This window comes from Eleutherodactylus coqui, chromosome 3, assembly GCF_035609145.1.
Source record: "Eleutherodactylus coqui strain aEleCoq1 chromosome 3, aEleCoq1.hap1, whole genome shotgun sequence".
Classification (NCBI taxonomy): domain Eukaryota; kingdom Metazoa; phylum Chordata; class Amphibia; order Anura; family Eleutherodactylidae; genus Eleutherodactylus; species Eleutherodactylus coqui.
This window is the reverse complement of record NC_089839.1, coordinates 318316138-318335275: the sequence shown is the minus strand read 5'-3', so window position 1 is coordinate 318335275 and position 19138 is coordinate 318316138. Positions and strand designations below refer to the sequence as shown.

The 19138-nt window shown below is 52.2% G+C and overlaps 1 protein-coding gene across 6 annotated transcripts in view; it reads right to left on the bottom strand.

Annotated features, from left to right (window-relative positions):
• The window catches only part of LOC136622054 (vitamin D3 hydroxylase-associated protein-like), a 102811-nt gene that overhangs the window by 73849 nt on the left and 9824 nt on the right, over positions 1-19138 (bottom strand). The window contains exon 1 of one of the 6 annotated variants that reach the window (XM_066598057.1): positions 18043-18061. The exons of 2 other annotated variants lie outside the window; for them this stretch is intronic. Coding sequence is in view for 3 of the 4 variants with exons in the window: in XM_066598050.1 (XP_066454147.1) it covers positions 17084-17275 (192 nt within the window). In the remaining variant the exon portion in view is untranslated. 3 more of the 6 variants (XM_066598050.1, XM_066598055.1, XM_066598052.1) reach the window with 3 other exon arrangements.

The following is a 19138-nucleotide window of genomic DNA, read 5'->3' as shown; positions in this document are numbered from 1 at the left end:
TTCTCAGGGCGGTGTGATCTCTATTATGTTCATTTAAACAATGTCTCGCGACGCTGTGCTTTAGGAAACCGTTTTTGATGTTACTGCGGTGTTTGCTCATTCGGTCTCTTAGTGCATTAATCGTTCTCCCTACGTATCTAAGGTGACAGGGACACTCCAGCATGTACACTACTGCTTCCGTTTTACACGTTAGTCGTTGACTAATCTCTATAGATCCTCCTTCTCTTACTTCAATGTCTGTTCTGCCATCAGATATGTTTTCGCAGCATTTACATTTTTTATCCCCGCACCTATAGACTCCTTTCGGTCCTCTTTGTATTTTCTCCTGCTCCCGTTTCTTGTTCTTCTCCTTTTTCGGACATGAGGGTGCTAGTATATTTTTGAGGGTTTTGTTTCTCATGAAGGTACATAGTGGCCTTTCTGGTATGATTTTTTGTAGAAATGGATCTTCTTGTAATAATGACCAATTGTTTTTCATGATTTTCTTTATATTGCCGAACTGTTTGCTGTATTTTGTTGTGAATGTTATTCCGACTCTATTACTGGACTTCTCTCTTCTTTCTATATTACTCTTGGATTTTTCCATGTTCTGTTCATGGCTGGTCTTTTGTTCTTCCGTCACTTTCTCATAGGCCGAATTGATTATGGTGACTGGGTAATCTTTTTCACGGAATCTTTTTTTGACACCATACCAATTCAATACTTTTATTGTTGTTATCAACATTTTAATGACATTTGTATATATTATATTTTTGGTCCATAAGTTATATACACATATATATCAGTAACGTATACATTTTATATTTGAATCATATATAAGGTTTTATCATAAGTGCATTTATAGGCAGGTGTTTTTAGGCCTGCTAACATATAACGGTATCTATATAAATGTATGAATATATAGAATCCCACATGGATAGGATCATTCATGATCATTAGTTGTTCATTATCTTACCATGTACAATATAGACTACCCACGGGTACAACAAGCATGTCTATTAAGTTTAATAATTTTATGAAATGATGTGATATCTATTGAAAAAGTATTTTATCTGGTTTTTATATATATGTACTGATTCCCTTTTGTAAACGGCAGCATCCCTTTCTCAAACTATTACTCCAATTTCCACCAAGCCCCAGTATTATGATCCCCCTAGGAAGCCATTCCAGAACACACACATTCCTTTCCCCTTTGTTATTACTATGCATTGGTATTAAACAGATTAATGTGCTCCGATTATGGGTCATTCAGGGTTAATGAGCTTTCATATAAATATTCACTTTAAAAAACCTGTTTTTACATTAAGCAAGCTAAAGTATATAATGAAATATTAATGAATGTATACTATGCAGCGAGGTTCATCAATAGGACAAGTCTGTTTAACGTTCTTGATAGATAAAGGTAAATTAAATAATGTATAGAAATGTCCTATTTGTCTTCTTAATACAAACCAGGATCGCCAACAGCGCTCCGAAACAAACGGCCAGCGATGCTTCCCCCGGTCGTCTAGGATACAGCCTATACACAACACGGCAAGTGATGGGACTAACTAGGAGAGACACGCGGTACTTACACACTATTCTAACGCAGCTAACGCAGACAGCGCAAACACCGCGGACAGATTGATTGACATTTCAGGAACCTATGAGCGTGGAGATAGAACGCTCAGGGCATGTAGCTCCACCCAGACCCGGCAGACATCACCATACCCGGAAGCACTATGCCGATACTCTTTCCTGACATGGCGCCTCGCATCTGACAGACACTTGGGACGCCAACACCCGAAACCTGTGCAACGAATGGGATGCTGCCGCCAAAAGGTGAGTTAACTATATATAGAGTGCATATGTAATGCTGTAATTATTGTGCTTGACAAAGTCGTTGTGTGGACGACGAAACGCGTTACACAGAGGATATTAAGAATAAAAGTTTGAAGTAAGTGGTGTCTGCAGCCCGACCCTGGTGTTTAGGTCCTTAAGAGCGCGGGCATTTCCTTTTTACCAAGTCCCTATACGAAGACAGAAAATGATAGGGCAGGCGAGGGGCTACATGTTGGGCTGCATCTCACGCTCCCAGGTCCCACTATTAAGCCACAATAGTGGCAAGAGTGCCCCCCCTAACAATTTTTACTTTGGACAAACCCTCATTAGTAAGGCACACCTTAGCTAAGCACCACACTACCTCCAACTAAGCACAAGCACTGCCTGCAGGACACTCCGCTGCTTAAACACCCTCTCTGACAAGACGCTAGCGTATGCGTGCGCTGATGTATGATCGCTGCTTGTATGCGTGCACTGATGTATGATCGCTGCTTGTATGCGTGCGCTGATGTATGATCGCTGCTTGTATGCGTGCACTGATGTATGATCGCTGCTTGTATGCGTGCGCTGATGTATGATCGCTGCTTGTATGCGTGCGCTGATGTATGATCGCTGCTTGTATGCGTGCACTGATGTATGATCGCTGCTTGTATGCGTGCGCTGATGTATGATCGCTGCTTGTATGCGTGCACTGATGTATGATCGCTGCTTGTATGCGTGCGCTGATGTATGATCGCTGCTTGTATGTGTGCACTGATGTATGATCGCTGCTTGTATGTGTGCGCTGATGTATGATCGCTGCTTGTATGCGTGCGCTGATGTATGATCGCTGCTTGTATGCGTGCGCTGATGTATGATCGCTGCTTGTATGCGTGCGCTGATGTATGATCGCTGCTTGTATGTGTGCACTGATGTATGATCGCTGCTTGTATGCGTGCGCTGATGTATGATCGCTGCTTGTATGTGTGCACTGATGTATGATCGCTGCTTGTATGTGTGCACTGATGTATGATCGCTGCTTGTATGCGTGCACTGATGTATGATCGCTGCTTGTATGCGTGCGCTGATGTATGATCGCTGCTTGCATGCGTGCACTGATGTATGATCGCTGCTTGTATGCGTGCGCTGATGTATGATCGCTGCTTGTATGTGTGCGCTGATGTATGATCGCTGCTTGTATGTGTGCACTGATGTATGATCGCTGCTTGTATGTGTGCACTGATGTATGATCGCTGCTTGTATGCGTGCGCTGATGTATGATCGCTGCTTGTATGCGTGCACTGATGTATGATCGCTGCTTGTATGTGTGCACTGATGTATGATCGCTGCTTGTATGTGTGCACTGATGTATGATCGCTGCTTGTATGCGTGCGCTGATGTATGATCGCTGCTTGTATGTGTGCACGGATGTATGATCGCTGCTTGTATGCGTGCACTGATGTATGATCGCTGCTTGTATGTGTGCACTGATGTATGATCGCTGCTTGTATGTGTGCACTGATGTATGATCGCTGCTTGTATGCGTGCGCTGATGTATGATCGCTGCTGACAGCAACAAGGACATAGGAAAGAAAGTTTTAAACCCCGGTTCTTGTGATTCCTTAGTTGCAGCACATGTAGCATTCTTGTGCTGATGTATTGCTGGCGTCATGAAGTACTAATAACATACATGAAACCGTAATAATGCCACGAAGAGCCGCCGGCACAGAGCAGCGACCACCAGAACAATCTGCCTGCTGCAGACACTGAGGGGTGGGAGCTGCAGATAGCAGCAAGTCTCATACATGCCTGGGCAGACGCCCGCACTGCCCAAATAACTCCCACTGTTGCACATAGGCAGGCGTCCACAGGATGCTCCCCCTCCACAAGGTACATATAATATATCATAAGTCATATCGGTGGTGCTTACCTTTCAGTCAGGTAACTGAGCCTACACCTCACCGGAGCTGTGACTACTAGGCACCTGCACCTCACCAGAGCTGTGACCACTAGGCACCTGCACCTCACCAGAGCTGTGACCAGTAGGCACCTGTACCTAACCTGGGCTGTGACCACTAGGCACCTGCACCTCACCACAGCTGTGACCACAAGGCACCTGCACCTCACCACAGCTGTGACCACAAGGCACCTGCACCTCACCAGAGCTGTTACCACTAGGCACCTCACCTGAGCTGTGACCACTAGGCACCTGCACCTCACCAGAGCTGTGACCACTAGGCACCTGCACCTCACCACAGCTGTGACCACAAGGCATCTGCACCTCACCAGAGCTGTTACCACTAGGCACCTCACCTGAGCTGTGACCACTAGGCACCTGCACCTCACCAGAGCTGTGACCACTAGGCACCTGCACCTCACCAGAGCTGTGACCACTAGGCACCTGCACCTCACCAGAGCTGTGACCACTAGGCACCTGCACCTCACCAGAGCTGTGACCACTAGGCACCTGCACCTCACCAGAGCTGTGACCACTAGGCACCTGCACCTCACCAGAGCTGTGACCAGTAGGCACCTGCACCTCACCAGAGCTGTGACCACTAGGCACCTGCACCTCACCAGAGCTGTGACCACTAGGCACCTGTACCTCACCAGAGCTGTGACCACTAGGCACCTGCACCTCACCAGAGCTGTGACCACTAGGCACCTGCACCTCACCAGAGCTGTGACCACTAGGCACTTGCACCTCACCAGAGCTGTGACCACTAGGCACCTGCACCTCACCAGAGCTGTGACCACTAGGCACCTGCACCTCACCAGAGCTGTGACCACTAGGCACCTGCACCTCACCAGAGCTGTGACCACTAGGCACCTGTACCTCACCAGAGCTGTGACCACTAGGCACCTGTACCTAACCTGGGCTGTGACCACTAGGCACCTGCACCTCACCACAGCTGTGACCACAAGGCACCTGCACCTCACCACAGCTGTGACCACAAGGCACCTGCACCTCACCAGAGCTGTTACCACTAGGCACCTCACCTGAGCTGTGACCACTAGGCACCTGCACCTCACCAGAGCTGTGACCACTAGGCACCTGTACCTAACCTGGGCTGTGACCACTAGGCACCTGCACCTCACCACAGCTGTGACCACAAGGCACCTGCACCTCACCAGAGCTGTGACCACAAGGCACCTGCACCTCACCAGAGCTGTTACCACTAGGCACCTCACCTGAGCTGTGACCACTAGGCACCTGCACCTCACCAGAGCTGTGACCACTAGGCACCTGCACCTCACCAGAGCTGTGACCACTAGGCACCTGCACCTCACCAGAGCTGTGACCACTAGGCACCTGCACCTCACCAGAGCTGTGACCACTAGGCACCTGCACCTCACCAGAGCTGTGACCAGTAGGCACCTGCACCTCACCAGAGCTGTGACCACTAGGCACCTGCACCTCACCAGAGCTGTGACCACTAGGCACCTGCACCTCACCAGAGCTGTGACCACTAGGCACCTGCACCTCACCAGAGCTGTGACCACTAGGCACCTGCACCTCACCAGAGCTGTGACCACTAGGCACTTGCACCTCACCAGAGCTGTGACCACTAGGCACCTGCACCTCACCAGAGCTGTGACCACTAGGCACCTGCACCTCACCAGAGCTGTGACCACTAGGCACCTGCACCTCACCAGAGCTGTGACCACTAGGCACCTGCACCTCACCAGAGCTGTTACCACTAGGCACCTCACCTGAGCTGTGACCACTAGGCACCTGCACCTCACCAGAGCTGTGACCACTAGGCACCTGCACCTCACCAGAGCTGTGACCACTAGGCACCTGCACCTCACCAGAGCTGTGACCACTAGGCACCTGCACCTCACCAGAGCTGTGACCACTAGGCACCTGCACCTCACCAGAGCTGTGACCACTAGGCACCTGCACCTCACCAGAGCTGTGACCAGTAGGCACCTGCACCTCACCAGAGCTGTGACCACTAGGCACCTGCACCTCACCAGAGCTGTGACCACTAGGCACCTGTACCTCACCAGAGCTGTGACCACTAGGCACCTGCACCTCACCAGAGCTGTGACCACTAGGCACCTGCACCTCACCAGAGCTGTGACCACTAGGCACTTGCACCTCACCAGAGCTGTGACCACTAGGCACCTGCACCTCACCAGAGCTGTGACCACTAGGCACCTGCACCTCACCAGAGCTGTGACCACTAGGCACCTGCACCTCACCAGAGCTGTGACCACTAGGCACCTGTACCTCACCAGAGCTGTGACCACTAGGCACCTGTACCTAACCTGGGCTGTGACCACTAGGCACCTGCACCTCACCACAGCTGTGACCACAAGGCACCTGCACCTCACCACAGCTGTGACCACAAGGCACCTGCACCTCACCAGAGCTGTTACCACTAGGCACCTCACCTGAGCTGTGACCACTAGGCACCTGCACCTCACCAGAGCTGTGACCACTAGGCACCTGTACCTAACCTGGGCTGTGACCACTAGGCACCTGCACCTCACCACAGCTGTGACCACAAGGCACCTGCACCTCACCAGAGCTGTGACCACAAGGCACCTGCACCTCACCAGAGCTGTGACCACAAGGCACCTCACCTGAGCTGTGACCACTAGGCACCTGCACCTCACCAGAGCTGTGACCACTAGGCACCTGCACCTCACCAGAGCTGTGACCACTAGGCACCTGCACCTCACCAGAGCTGTGACCACTAGGCACCTGCACCTCACCAGAGCTGTGACCACTAGGCACCTGCACCTCACCAGAGCTGTGACCAGTAGGCACCTGCACCTCACCAGAGCTGTGACCACTAGGCACCTGCACCTCACCAGAGCTGTGACCACTAGGCACCTGTACCTCACCAGAGCTGTGACCACTAGGCACCTGCACCTCACCAGAGCTGTGACCACTAGGCACCTGCACCTCACCAGAGCTGTGACCACTAGGCACTTGCACCTCACCAGAGCTGTGACCACTAGGCACCTGCACCTCACCAGAGCTGTGACCACTAGGCACCTGCACCTCACCAGAGCTGTGACCACTAGGCACCTGCACCTCACCAGAGCTGTGACCACTAGGCACCTGTACCTCACCGGGGCTGTGACCACTAGGCACCTGTACCTCACCAGAGCTGTGACCACTAGGCACCTGTACCTCACCAGAGCTGTGACCACTAGGCACCTCACCAGAGCTGTGACGACCACTAGGCATCTGCACCTCACCAGAGCTGTGACCACTAGGCACCTGCACCTCACCAGAGCTGTGACCACTAGGCACCTGCACCTCACCAGAGCTGTGACCACTAGGCACCTGCACCTCACCAGAGCTGTGACCACTAGGCACCTGTACCTCACCAGAGCTGTGACCACTAGGCATCTGTACCTCACCAGAGCTGTGACCACTAGGCACCTGCACCTCACCAGAGCTGTGACCACTAGGCACCTGCACCTCACCAGAGCTGTGACCACTAGGCACCTGCACCTCACCAGAGCTGTGACCACTTGGCACCTGCACCTAACCAGAGCTGTGACCACTTGGCACCTGCACCTCACCGGAGTTGTGACTATTGGGCACCTGCACCTCACCAGAGCTTTGAATACTAGACACCTACACCTTGTTGTAGCTGTGACCACAAGGCACCTGTGCTTCATTGTAGCTGTTGCAGCGGTTCTGGGATCTGTTCCTTTCTAGTAATCTGGGTCAGTTATTGTATTTATTTCTCCATTTTCTGGATCTGGTGGGAGTGATATTAGATGAGACTTGCTTAGACTTTTTAGCCTGGCCTTGCACTCAGCTCTTTGCTGTTTATTTTCAGCCTTCGTCTGACTGTAGTGGAAGTCATAGCCTGGTGCTGGATCTCCTGCTTGCCTGAGTCTTCACAAAGCTAAATACTGCGGTTACTATCATTTATATCTTGTTTTCTGTGGTTTTCTCCTCTCCCATGTAGGGTCAGCTGGTGGCAGACGTACGGGGTCAGGTTTGCCCTTGTCAGGGTGGATTACCTGCATATAGGCAGGTCTCTTTCCTGGGTGAAGGGGTTTTAAGGACAGGGTTTTCCCTGTGTCCGTTTTCTTTATGGTTTACTACTGTTTTGTGTGCGCCTATGGTCTGTTGGTTCACAGCCCGTGGGTATTTGAGGGTTATGGATCAAAAGCGTCCAGTCTGGATGTGACCTGTTAAACTGCCTACACTTACTCAGTGGGATACCTGTGCTTATATCTGGTATGTATCCCATTAAGGTTTTGTCAGACCAGCTAAGCTGGCAATTGAAGTTGCTAAGATTAAGCAGTGGCATCCGACTCTGGTGGCTCCAGGTAAGAAGCCTAAACTCAAGTTACCTGGCCGATTCTCTGGAAATAGACAGGAATTTGTTTCCTTCAGAGAGTCTTGCAAGCTTTATTTCAGGTTGCATCAAGTTTCCTTGAAGGACGAGTTACACAAGGTTGGGCATCGTCATTTGCAGGCTGCAGGGGGTTCCTCAGGCATGGGCTTTCTCCTCTGAAGCCTTGTCCTCGGTGGATAGGTTTTTTCTGCTCTAGGTTTAATCTCGGATAATGCTGGCAGATGGAAAGCTCAGAGGTTTACATCAGGGAGACCCTCCTGTTGAGGTTTTCTGTGCCTCACAGTCTGGATGATGCCATGTTCTCGGCCATCAGAGTAGGTAGACGGATTAGAGAAAGGCATAATGATCTTTACTCTACTTCACCTTTCATGCCTGCTGATGGGGAGGAACCCATGCAACTGGGTACATTAGTTGGCCACATGAGGAGGGGGAGAAGGTTCAGTTTAGAGGACGGTGCTTCTTATGCAATTGTACCGGACATTTTGTTTGGAAATGTCCTCGTCGTTGGTCTCAGCCGGAGGAACCAGGGGGCCTGGAGGTTGGAGGGAAGTTCCCTCGAGGTCCACAGATTGCTTGAATGATGTCCTCCAGGCTGGCTCTTCCCGCTGAGATCCTTCTTGGGGTAATAGGGATCCGGTCACAGTTTTTCTAGACTGTGGAGTTGGTGTAAACGTAATCCATCAGGAAATGCTCTGCATAATCCTGTGGTGGATTGGAAGAGGGGAGACATCTCTAGAGGGAGTCCTCACTGTAATTCTTGTATATCTAAAAATGAGGTTTTCAGTGCAGATTGATAAATTACCTGAATATATTGCTGATTTCTCTGATGTCCATGCTCCGGAGGCGTCAGACAAGATACCACCTCACAGGGAGGGGGATTGTTCTATTGAACGTACCCCAGACTGTAAGCTGCCAAAAAGCCATATGTACAACCTGACGGCTCCTGAGAGACGGGCTCTAAAGGCTTATATCCAGGACAGTTTGAGAAAGGGGCCCATACGTCACTCGAATTCTCCTCTGACCGCCAGGTTTTTTACGTCAAGCATAATCCTTACCCATTGCCTCTCATTCCGGACCAGTTTTCTCAGTTTAATGGTGCCAACTGGTTCTCAAAGTTTGATCATTTGATTCGGATTAAGGAAGAGGACAAATGGAAAACCACCTTTAACACACCCGAAGGGCATTATGAGAACCTGCTGATGCCTTTTGGGCTAACAAATGCCCCTGCAGTTTTCCGGTCCTTTATTAATGAAGTTCTCTATAAATTTATCAACCACTTTGTTCTGGTATATCTCCAACAAGTTCTTATCTTTTCGCCAGATTTGGATTCACCGATTTCTCATGTTTGTCAAGTTCTTCAAGAATTGTGCGATAATTTGTTTACTAAAAAGGAGAAATGAATCATAGACTGGTAGAGTTGGAAGGGACCTCCGGGGTCATCGGGTCCTCTGGGGTCATCGGGTCCTCTGGGGTCATCGGGTCCTCCGGGGTCATCGGGTCCTCTGGGGTCATCGGGTCCTCTGGGGTCATCGGGTCCTCCGGGGTCATCGGGTCCAACCCCCTGCTCAGTGCAGGATCACTAAATCATCCCATACAGATGTCTGTCCGCCTCTGAACACTTCCATTGAAGGAGAACTCCCCTCCTCCCGTATGTGTTTTTCTGTACAGGAGATCACATTTCTGGGACTCATTATTACCCTGAGAGGTTGCAAGCTGGATCTGGGCGGTATGGGACTGGGTGCTACCAGAGAATGTGATGGCACTTCAGAGGTTTCTGGGGTTCTCCATTTACTATAAAAAAATTTATTGGATGATTTTTGGTGGTGGTCAAACCTCTGACTGATATGACAAAGAAAGGGGGTTTCGCTTTTAGATGGTCCCCGAGGGCATTACAGTATTTTCATTCCCTTAAAAGATGCTTTGAAACGGCTGTGGCTCTACTGTAACCAGAGTCATCCAGACCTTTCGGTATTATTGTATCTTGACGCCACCAGGAAGTCCTGGTAGAGTTAAGATTGATAGTGGGCGACGCCCGCTCTACTTGATTGGTTGCACAACTGGCTCGCCTGCAGGTCCTGGTAGGCCAGTTTAGTTAATCTGCAGCTGCAAGTGCTTGTCATGCAAGGTAGCGGGACCCCGCTGCAGGTGCGTATTGGGCCACCTCAAAGACCCTTCGTTGTTGCCGGCTCACAAGAAAACACCCCACTTTGTGTTGAAGAGCAGAGCAGGGTCAGCATTACCGAGGCCACATTGCCATCAAGCAGCTGTGTCGGTGGTGCTGCTGAAGGCACTTCCCCCACCCCCCTCCATCCATGTCTTGGAAGAATTCTAGTCAGCAGCAGGGAGCATACAGCGTTGGGGGGCCCGTACGTCACAGACGGGCTCCACTCACAGCAGGAGCGCACCAGGGAGCTGGCAGTGGCGCACTGCACCCCCTCACATGAGTTCCCCGTACACTGAATTACGACAGCAGGGAGGCTACACGGACGGGCGACACAGACCTACAGCTGCCTCATACACCATGAGGACAGCTGGGTGCCCACAGCGCCGGGGACAGGGGACAGCCAGTAAGCTGCGCACAGCACCTTCCAGGACTTTGACCAATTGACCCTATCAGGAGCTGGGGGTGTGAGAGGGGCGTTCCTCTTGTCAAACCCCTAGCTTTCGGTGGCGTCAAGGTACAATAATACCAGACCTTTCATGGTGGAGGTTGGCACCTTGGAGGTTGGGGTTGGAGTCGCGCTTTCTCAGGGTACCGATATGTTGCAAGAGCTTCATCCTTGTGGGGGGTTTTCACGCAAATTTACTACTGCAGAGCAAAATTACGACATTGGTGATAGAGCGCGGTTGTCCATTAAGTGAGCTTTTGAGGAGTGGCGTCATCTCCTTGAAGGGGCTTGGCATAAGGTGACGGTTTTTATGGATGACAAAAACCTGATCTATTTAGAGTCAGCTGAAAGACTCAAGTCAAGACAGGCGCGGTGGGCACTATTTTTCTTGCGTTTCGACTTTTATAGTTACATATCATCCTGGCAGTAGAAATGTTCAAAGCTGATGCCCTTTTGAGGAGTTTTGTCCCGGGGGTTTCGGACGCGCCTCCTGCGCACATTCTTTCTGAGGGGGTTGTGGTGTCAGCAGTTTCACTGGATTAGGAGGAGCAGGTCCGTGGGGCAGAGGATTCAGGATTTAGTGTTTTGTTCCTGTTCATCTGAGGCTGCAGGTAATAGCGGAGGTTCATGGCTCCCTGTTAGATGGCCATCAGAGGATTAAGAATGCTTGAAAATGACTCACAATAAGATTTTGGTGGCCGTTTTTACAATGAGATGTATTTCGTTTTGTCTCTTCTTGTGAGGTTTGTACCAGAACAAAATTGTCTCATAATTGTAAGGCCTAGGGTGTACCTGGCTAAATAAACAATTACCAAGAAATAGCCTAGTGGTTATACCCTCCCAAACACAGAACAAATGTACGTCAGCCAGTCTGAACCTTCAACCAATCAACTCTGCAGTCACCTGAGCCCTCCAGGCCCTTCCCCTATAGCCCTGTGATGGGGCCTCATATACCCACAGTTGCACCTACAGGGGGTCCACACTGACTGGTCACTAGGGGCATCTCCTCCCAGCTTTGTCTTCCATCATCTAGTCTCTAACCCATGGTAACATAAGTCCCTGTGGCAGAGTGGGCCCCCTTGATATAGGGCCCAGACATATTACTCGCCCCTGGATGTGACTACAATACTTTAGTCCCTGTTTTCAGTTACAAGATTCCGGACAGTGGAGAACCCCTGGAGGTTCAGTAACCAATAGATTTGAGACAAAGGGAAGGTTGGGGCCAACTTGAGGTTTCAATCCCCGATCACCATCACTGGCATAGAACCTGGTCTAGACACACAAGGATGCGGCTCAGAGTCTGTTGGTTCCATCCTGATCAAGTCCGAGCTCCCATCCTGGTGACTCCTTGGCTTTCATTTTAGGGACCTATTTGAATAAAGATTGTGTTTAGAGTCCAAAGAACTGACCTGCAACCAAAGAGAGCCTGGCCTTCTGAACAGTGATGAGGACAGAAGAGTGGGCCCCAGAGCAAAGGTCAAAATGGGCCCCACATTACGGTATAGGAAAGTGGAGCCTAATGTTTGTTCCCCATCCCCTCCATGGTCCTACATCTATAGAGGACTGAGGCCACAGGCACCGAGGGCCCTAAACCAGATGCATGGTTTGCCTCTAAGGCCATTTTCACAAAGATGAGACAATCACTTGGGATTTGTGCGTTCTTTTGAATGGGGTCAAATAAATGAAAATGTATTTCCCCACATTGCATTGTGGTGTGCAAAACAAATTGCAGCAAGCTCTATCTTTGGGTCTTCCCTCAGAAAGTCTCACCCATTGTTTTCAATAGGGCCAGAAAACACACTGCACGGCGTGCGAGGTGCACACAAGTGCGACGATCCTCCATCGCGGCTGAAAGCTGGAGGAACGCAACTGTACTGGAGTGCCGGGAGGCGTTTTTGACATGAAAGCACCTTCCAGAGCGCGAGATCACGTGCGGCAGTGTGAAATTAGGCTTTGGTACATAGAGCCTTGATGAGGATCGGTGGAGGGTGTAGAGCTCTGATCCATCAGTCATTACAGCAGACAATCACACATGAGATGTGAACATTGCACATGAATGTCCACCCCACCACACCCACAGTGCACCCCACAATCCCTCACTCCACCACACCATCATGCACCCCACCTGTACTCCTCCACCATTCAGCCACCACATCCGCAGTACACCCCAAATTGCCATCATGCACCCAATCATCTACTCCTCTAGTCTCAACACTCACAGTGCACCCCACAATCACCTCGCTCCACAACTCTGCCATGTACCCCACCATCTACTCCTCCATAATCCAGCCTAAGCACACCTGCAGTGCACCCCATAATCCCTCACTACAATACCCCATCAAGTACCCCAACATCTACTAAAACGTCCAGCCCCAACCCCTGCAATGTATCCCACCTTCTACTCCTCCACCGTCCAGCCCCCACACCCACTGTGCACCCCACAATCCTTCACTGCAGCACCCCATCATGTACTCCAAAGTCTACTCCACTGTCCAGCCACCACACCCTCAGTATACCCCACCTTCTACTTCTCCACCATCTAACTGCCAAACCTGCAATGCACCCCACAATCCCTCACTCCACCTCACCATGATATACCCCACCATAAACTCCTCCATCCAGCCTCCGCACACGTGCAGTCCACACCAAAATCCTTCACTGCAAGCCCCCATTATGCACCTCAAAAGGCCAATTCCACCATCCAGCCCCCACACGGGGTACCCCACCTTCTCCACCATTCAGTCCCCATACCTACAGTGCACCCCAAAATTCCTAACTCCAATCCCTTATCATGCACACCAACATCTACTCCACCATCCAGCCCCCACAAGTGCAGTGTACCTCACCTTCTACTCCTACATCATCCAGCCCCTACACCCACAGTGCACCCTACAATCCGTCGCTCCAACACCCCATCATGTACCCCGCCTTTTATTCCTCCACTGTCCAGCCTGTACCCCCACACCACAATCCCTCACTCTACCACCCCATCTTGTACCTCACATTCTACTCTTCCACCCTCCCCACCCGCAATTCCTCAATGGAAATCCTTCACTCCATCACCCCATTATGTACCCCACTTCCTACTCCTCTATCATCCAGCTTCCACCCCCACAATCCCTCACTGCAAGACCACATCATGTACCCCAATGTCTACTCCACTCTGCAACCCACAATCCCATACTCTACCACTGGATTATGAACCCAACCTTCTCCTCCTCCATCACACACAGCGCAAACTAACAATCCCTCACTCCACCACCTCACCATGTACCCAACCACCGTTCAGACCCTACACCAGCAGTGCACCCCACAATCCCTAACTGCAACACCCCGCAGTGTACCCCACCTTGTACTCCTCTAATCTTCCTGCCTCCACACCTGCAGTGCACCCTACAATCCATCACTCCACCACCCCATTATGTACCCCAATGCCTACTCCTCTAACATCCAGCCCCCACACCCAGAGTGCACCCCACAATCCCTGACTCCACTTCTCCATTATGTACCTCATCTTCTGCTCCTCCATCATCCAGTCCCCACAGTGCACCCCGAATCCCTCAATCCACCAGCTCCCTATGTACCCCACATTTTTTCCTCCACAGTGCACTCCACAATCCTTCATTCTACCACCCCACCATGTATCCCATCTTCCACTCCTCTAATGCACCCCAAAATCCCAGACTCCACCATCGGATTATGAACCCCACCTTTTACTCCTCCATCATCTAGCATACCACACACAGCGCAAACTAACAATCCCTCACTCCACCACCCCACCATGTACCCCACCATTTACTCCTGCAGCATGCAGCCCAAACACCAACAGTGCACCCCACAATCCCTCACTCCACCACCCCACCATGTACCCCACCATTTACTCCTGCAGCATGCAGCCCAAACACCAACAGTGCACCCCACAATCCCTCACTCCACCACCCCACCATGTACCCCACCATTTACTCCTGCAGCATGCAGCCCGAACACCAACAGTGCACCCCACAATCCCTCACTCCACCACCCCACCATGTACCCCACCATTTACTCCTGCAGCATGCAGCCCAAACACCAACAGTGCACCCCACAATCCCTCACTCCACCACCCCACCATGTACCCCACCATTTACTCCTGCAGCATGCAGCCCGAACACCAACAGTGCACCCCACAATCCCTCACTCCACCACCCCACCATGTACCCCACCATTTACTCCTGCAGCATGCAGCCCAAACACCAACAGTGCACCCCACAATCCCTCACTCCACCACCCCACCATGTACCCCACCATTTACTCCTGCAGCATGCAGCCCAAACACCAACAGTGCACCCCACAATCCCTCACTCCACCACCCCACCATGTACCCCACCATTTACTCCTGCAGCATGCAGCCCGAACACCAACAGTGCACCCCACAATCCCTCACTCCACCACCCCACCATGTACCCCACCATTTACTCCTGCAGCATGCAGCCCCCACACCAACAGTGCACCCCACAATCCCTCACTCCACCACCCCACCATGTACCCCACCATTTGCTCCTGCAGCATGCAGCCCGAACACCAACAGTGCACCCCACAATCCCTCACTCCACCACCCCACCATGTACCCCACCATTTACTCCTGCAGCATGCAGCCCAAACACCAACAGTGCACCCCACAATCCCTCACTCCACCACCCCACCATGTACCCCACCATTTACTCCTGCAGCATGCAGCCCCCACACCAACAGTGCACCCCACAATCCCTCACTCCACCACCCCACCATGTACCCCACCATTTGCTCCTGCAGCATGCAGCCCGAACACCAACAGTGCACCCCACAATCCCTCACTCCACCACCCCACCATGTACCCCACCATTTACTCCTGCAGCATGCAGCCCAAACACCAACAGTGCACCCCACAATCCCTCACTCCACCACCCCACCATGTACCCCACCATTTACTCCTGCAGCATGCAGCCCCCACACCAACAGTGCACCCCACAATCCCTCACTCCACCACCCCACCATGTACCCCACCATTTACTCCTGCAGCATGCAGCCCGAACACCAACAGTGCACCCCACAATCCCTCACTCCACCACCCCACCATGTACCCCACCATTTACTCCTGCAGCATGCAGCCCCCACACCAACAGTGCACCCCACAATCCCTCACTCCACCACCCCACCATGTACCCCACCATTTACTCCTGCAGCATGCAGCCCCCACACCAACAGTGCACCCCACAATCCCTCACTCCACCACCCCACCATGTACCCCACCATTTACTCCTGCAGCATGCAGCCCGAACACCAACAGTGCACCCCACAATCCCTCACTCCACCACCCCACCATGTACCCCACCATTTACTCCTGCAGCATGCAGCCCCCACACCAACAGTGCACCCCACAATCCCTCACTCCACCACCCCACCATGTACCCCACCATTTGCTCCTGCAGCATGCAGCCCGAACACCAACAGTGCACCCCACAATCCCTCACTCCACCACCCCACCATGTACCCCACCATTTGCTCCTGCAGCATGCAGCCCTCACACCAACAGTGCACCCCACAATCCCTCACTCCACCACCCCACCATGTACCCCACCATTTACTCCTGCAGCATGCAGCCCGAACACCAACAGTGCACCCCACAATCCCTCACTCCACCACCCCACCATGTACCCCACCATTTACTCCTGCAGCATGCAGCCCCCACACCAACAGTGCACCCCACAATCCCTCACTCCAACACCCAATCATGCACCCCACCTTCTATTCCTCCACCGTTCAACCCCAATGCATATAGTACACCCCACAATCCCTTTCTCCACTACACCACCTTCTACTCCTCCACCGTCCATGCCACGACACCCACAGTGCACACCCCAATCCCTCATTTCACCACCCCACTATGTACTCCGCCTTTCACACCTCCAGCTTGTAGCCCCCATACCCCCAGTGTACCAATAGTCCTTCACGTGAACGTCTCCCACCTTGATGGACGGACTCCTCTGCGCCGTACTAATCATCCAGAGTCTTGGCACATCACTCCATTTACCTTGAATACCAACATTTCCTATTTTCTTGGTGAATAAGAGGCGGGGCTTAGTGCCCGCGAGATCCACATAGTGCGACCGCTTATACGATACGTATAAATCATGGCGGCCACGTGGGACACATTAACCCTCAGGAGGAAAATGTGTAAATGATAAAAATGCACTTCACAAAATGAACGGCGGCGTCTACGGATCCCCAAAGCTGCCCAATCCCTGCATCAACCCTGAAACAGGCTGGGCCGGCGGACGTGGGGGCGGAGCGGCCGGTATACCGCCCTCCTCTCGTTACCTGTTTCTTAAAGTCCATGATGCGCCTTTCCATCAGCCGTAGGGCCTCTTCCCGCAGCTTCTGCGCCCGCTCGATTTTTATGCTGCTGCGGAGACGACTGTAACATCTTAAGACGACGGTGGAAGCGACAAAGCAGCAGAACGTGGCGAGTAATAAATGGTTAATGGCGAATTCCAGCAGGAACCAGAACATGATAGCGGCGCGGCTTCTGTCCTCCAGGAAGGATCCTCAGGGTGACTCTGCACCGCTGACCACTAGTGGAGTACTGGGGCGGCAGGAGAAATGAGGCTTTGGCGCCCCCCAAAAGACTATGTAATCTCCCGGAACGGTCGCTCCAGCTCTTCCTGCCAACTGTGCCCGTAGAGCGACAGCTGAGGCGACCCGCATGCCTATCGGGGACTAATCCTGCATCAGAAACTGGATCGGAGCGCTCCAAAAATAGACGCTCAGGACAAGACCGCGCCAAACTCCAGGAGTTAACCCCTTAGCTGCTGGGAAACAACGGTCACAATGTGAGACTTCACTGAGGCCCTGCTCCATAGTCGGGGGCTGACAGAAGCCATTGGTGCGCTCTGTACGTGGGACCAGACCCTCGGATAAGTGAAGGGGGCAGACACGGGATAACCACGGCCACACGGGAGCAGACATGATCAGAGATACAATCAGATCTTAAGCTGCTTTTACACGAACGAAGATCGTTAACAGAAAAATCGCTGGACAGTTGGAATCTGAAGCACAATCATTCAGTGGAAACGCGGCCAACGACTGGACGACGAGACGACGAGAGAGAATGGGTAACTTCATACAGACATAAAGCCATTGTTGGCCGTTTAGCTGCGGGTTCGCTTTAAACAGCGTTGATTCAGCCGCTCTCATCTCCGAGGTCAGAGGACCGAACAGTCCTGTTAGACCGAACGTGACGTCGTTAGCTGTACAATTAGCGCCAAGTGTAAAAATACCCTTCAGCTGGCCCACAGGAGATAGTTGGCATGCCGTCAACCTGTATCTCTTCCAAAATCCTGTACATATGCATGACCAGCTGAGCATTCATGTGTTCTCAATGGAGGAGGGGTGTAAGCAACTGACTGACCCCTCGTCACCCTCCACCAGACCCCTCCTCACCCATCTCTAAACCCCTCGTCACCCTCCACCAGACCCCTCATCGTTCATCTCTAGACCCCGCGTTACCCTCCACCAGACCCCTCGTCACCCATCTCTAGACCCCTCGTCACCCTCCACCAGACCCCTCCTCACCCATCTCTAGACCCCGCGTTACCCTCCCCCAGACCCCTCGTCACCCTCCACCAGACCCCTCATCGTTCATCTCTAGACCCCTTATCACCCTCCACCAGACCCCTCCTCACCCATCTCTAGACCCCGCGTTACCCTCCCCCAGACCCCTGCTCACCCATCTCTAGACCCCTCGTCACCCTCCACCAGACCCCTCATCGTTCATCTCTAGACCCCGCGTTACCCTCCCCCAGACCCCTGCTCACCCATCTCTAGACCCCTCGTCACCCTCCACCAGACCCCTCATCGTTCATCTCTAGACCCCACGTTACCCTCCCCCAGACCCCTCGTCGCCCATCTTTAGACCCCTAATCACCTTCTGCCAGACCCCTCGTCATCCATCTCTAGACCCCTCATCACCCTCCCCCAGACCCCTTGTCGCCCATCTTTAGACCCCTAATCACCTTCTGCCAGACCCCTCGTCATCCATCTCTAGACCCCTCATCACCCTCCGCCAGACCCCTCGTCGCCCATCTTTAGACCCCTAATCACCTTCTGCCAGACCCCTCGTCACCCTCCGCCAGACCCCTCGTCGCCCATCTCTAGACCCCTTATCACCCTCCACCAGAGCCCTCGTCATCCATCTTTAGACCCCTCGTCACCCTCCGCCAGACCCCTTCTCGCCCATCTCCAGACCCCTCGTCACCCTCTGCCAAACCCCTCCCTCTATAAGAGCCATAAAATTCATTAACCCTGTCCCCTCCCAGCACTAATGCAGAAAGTGTTAAACTGCATAATAATGAAGACGACGATGAGGGGCATCCT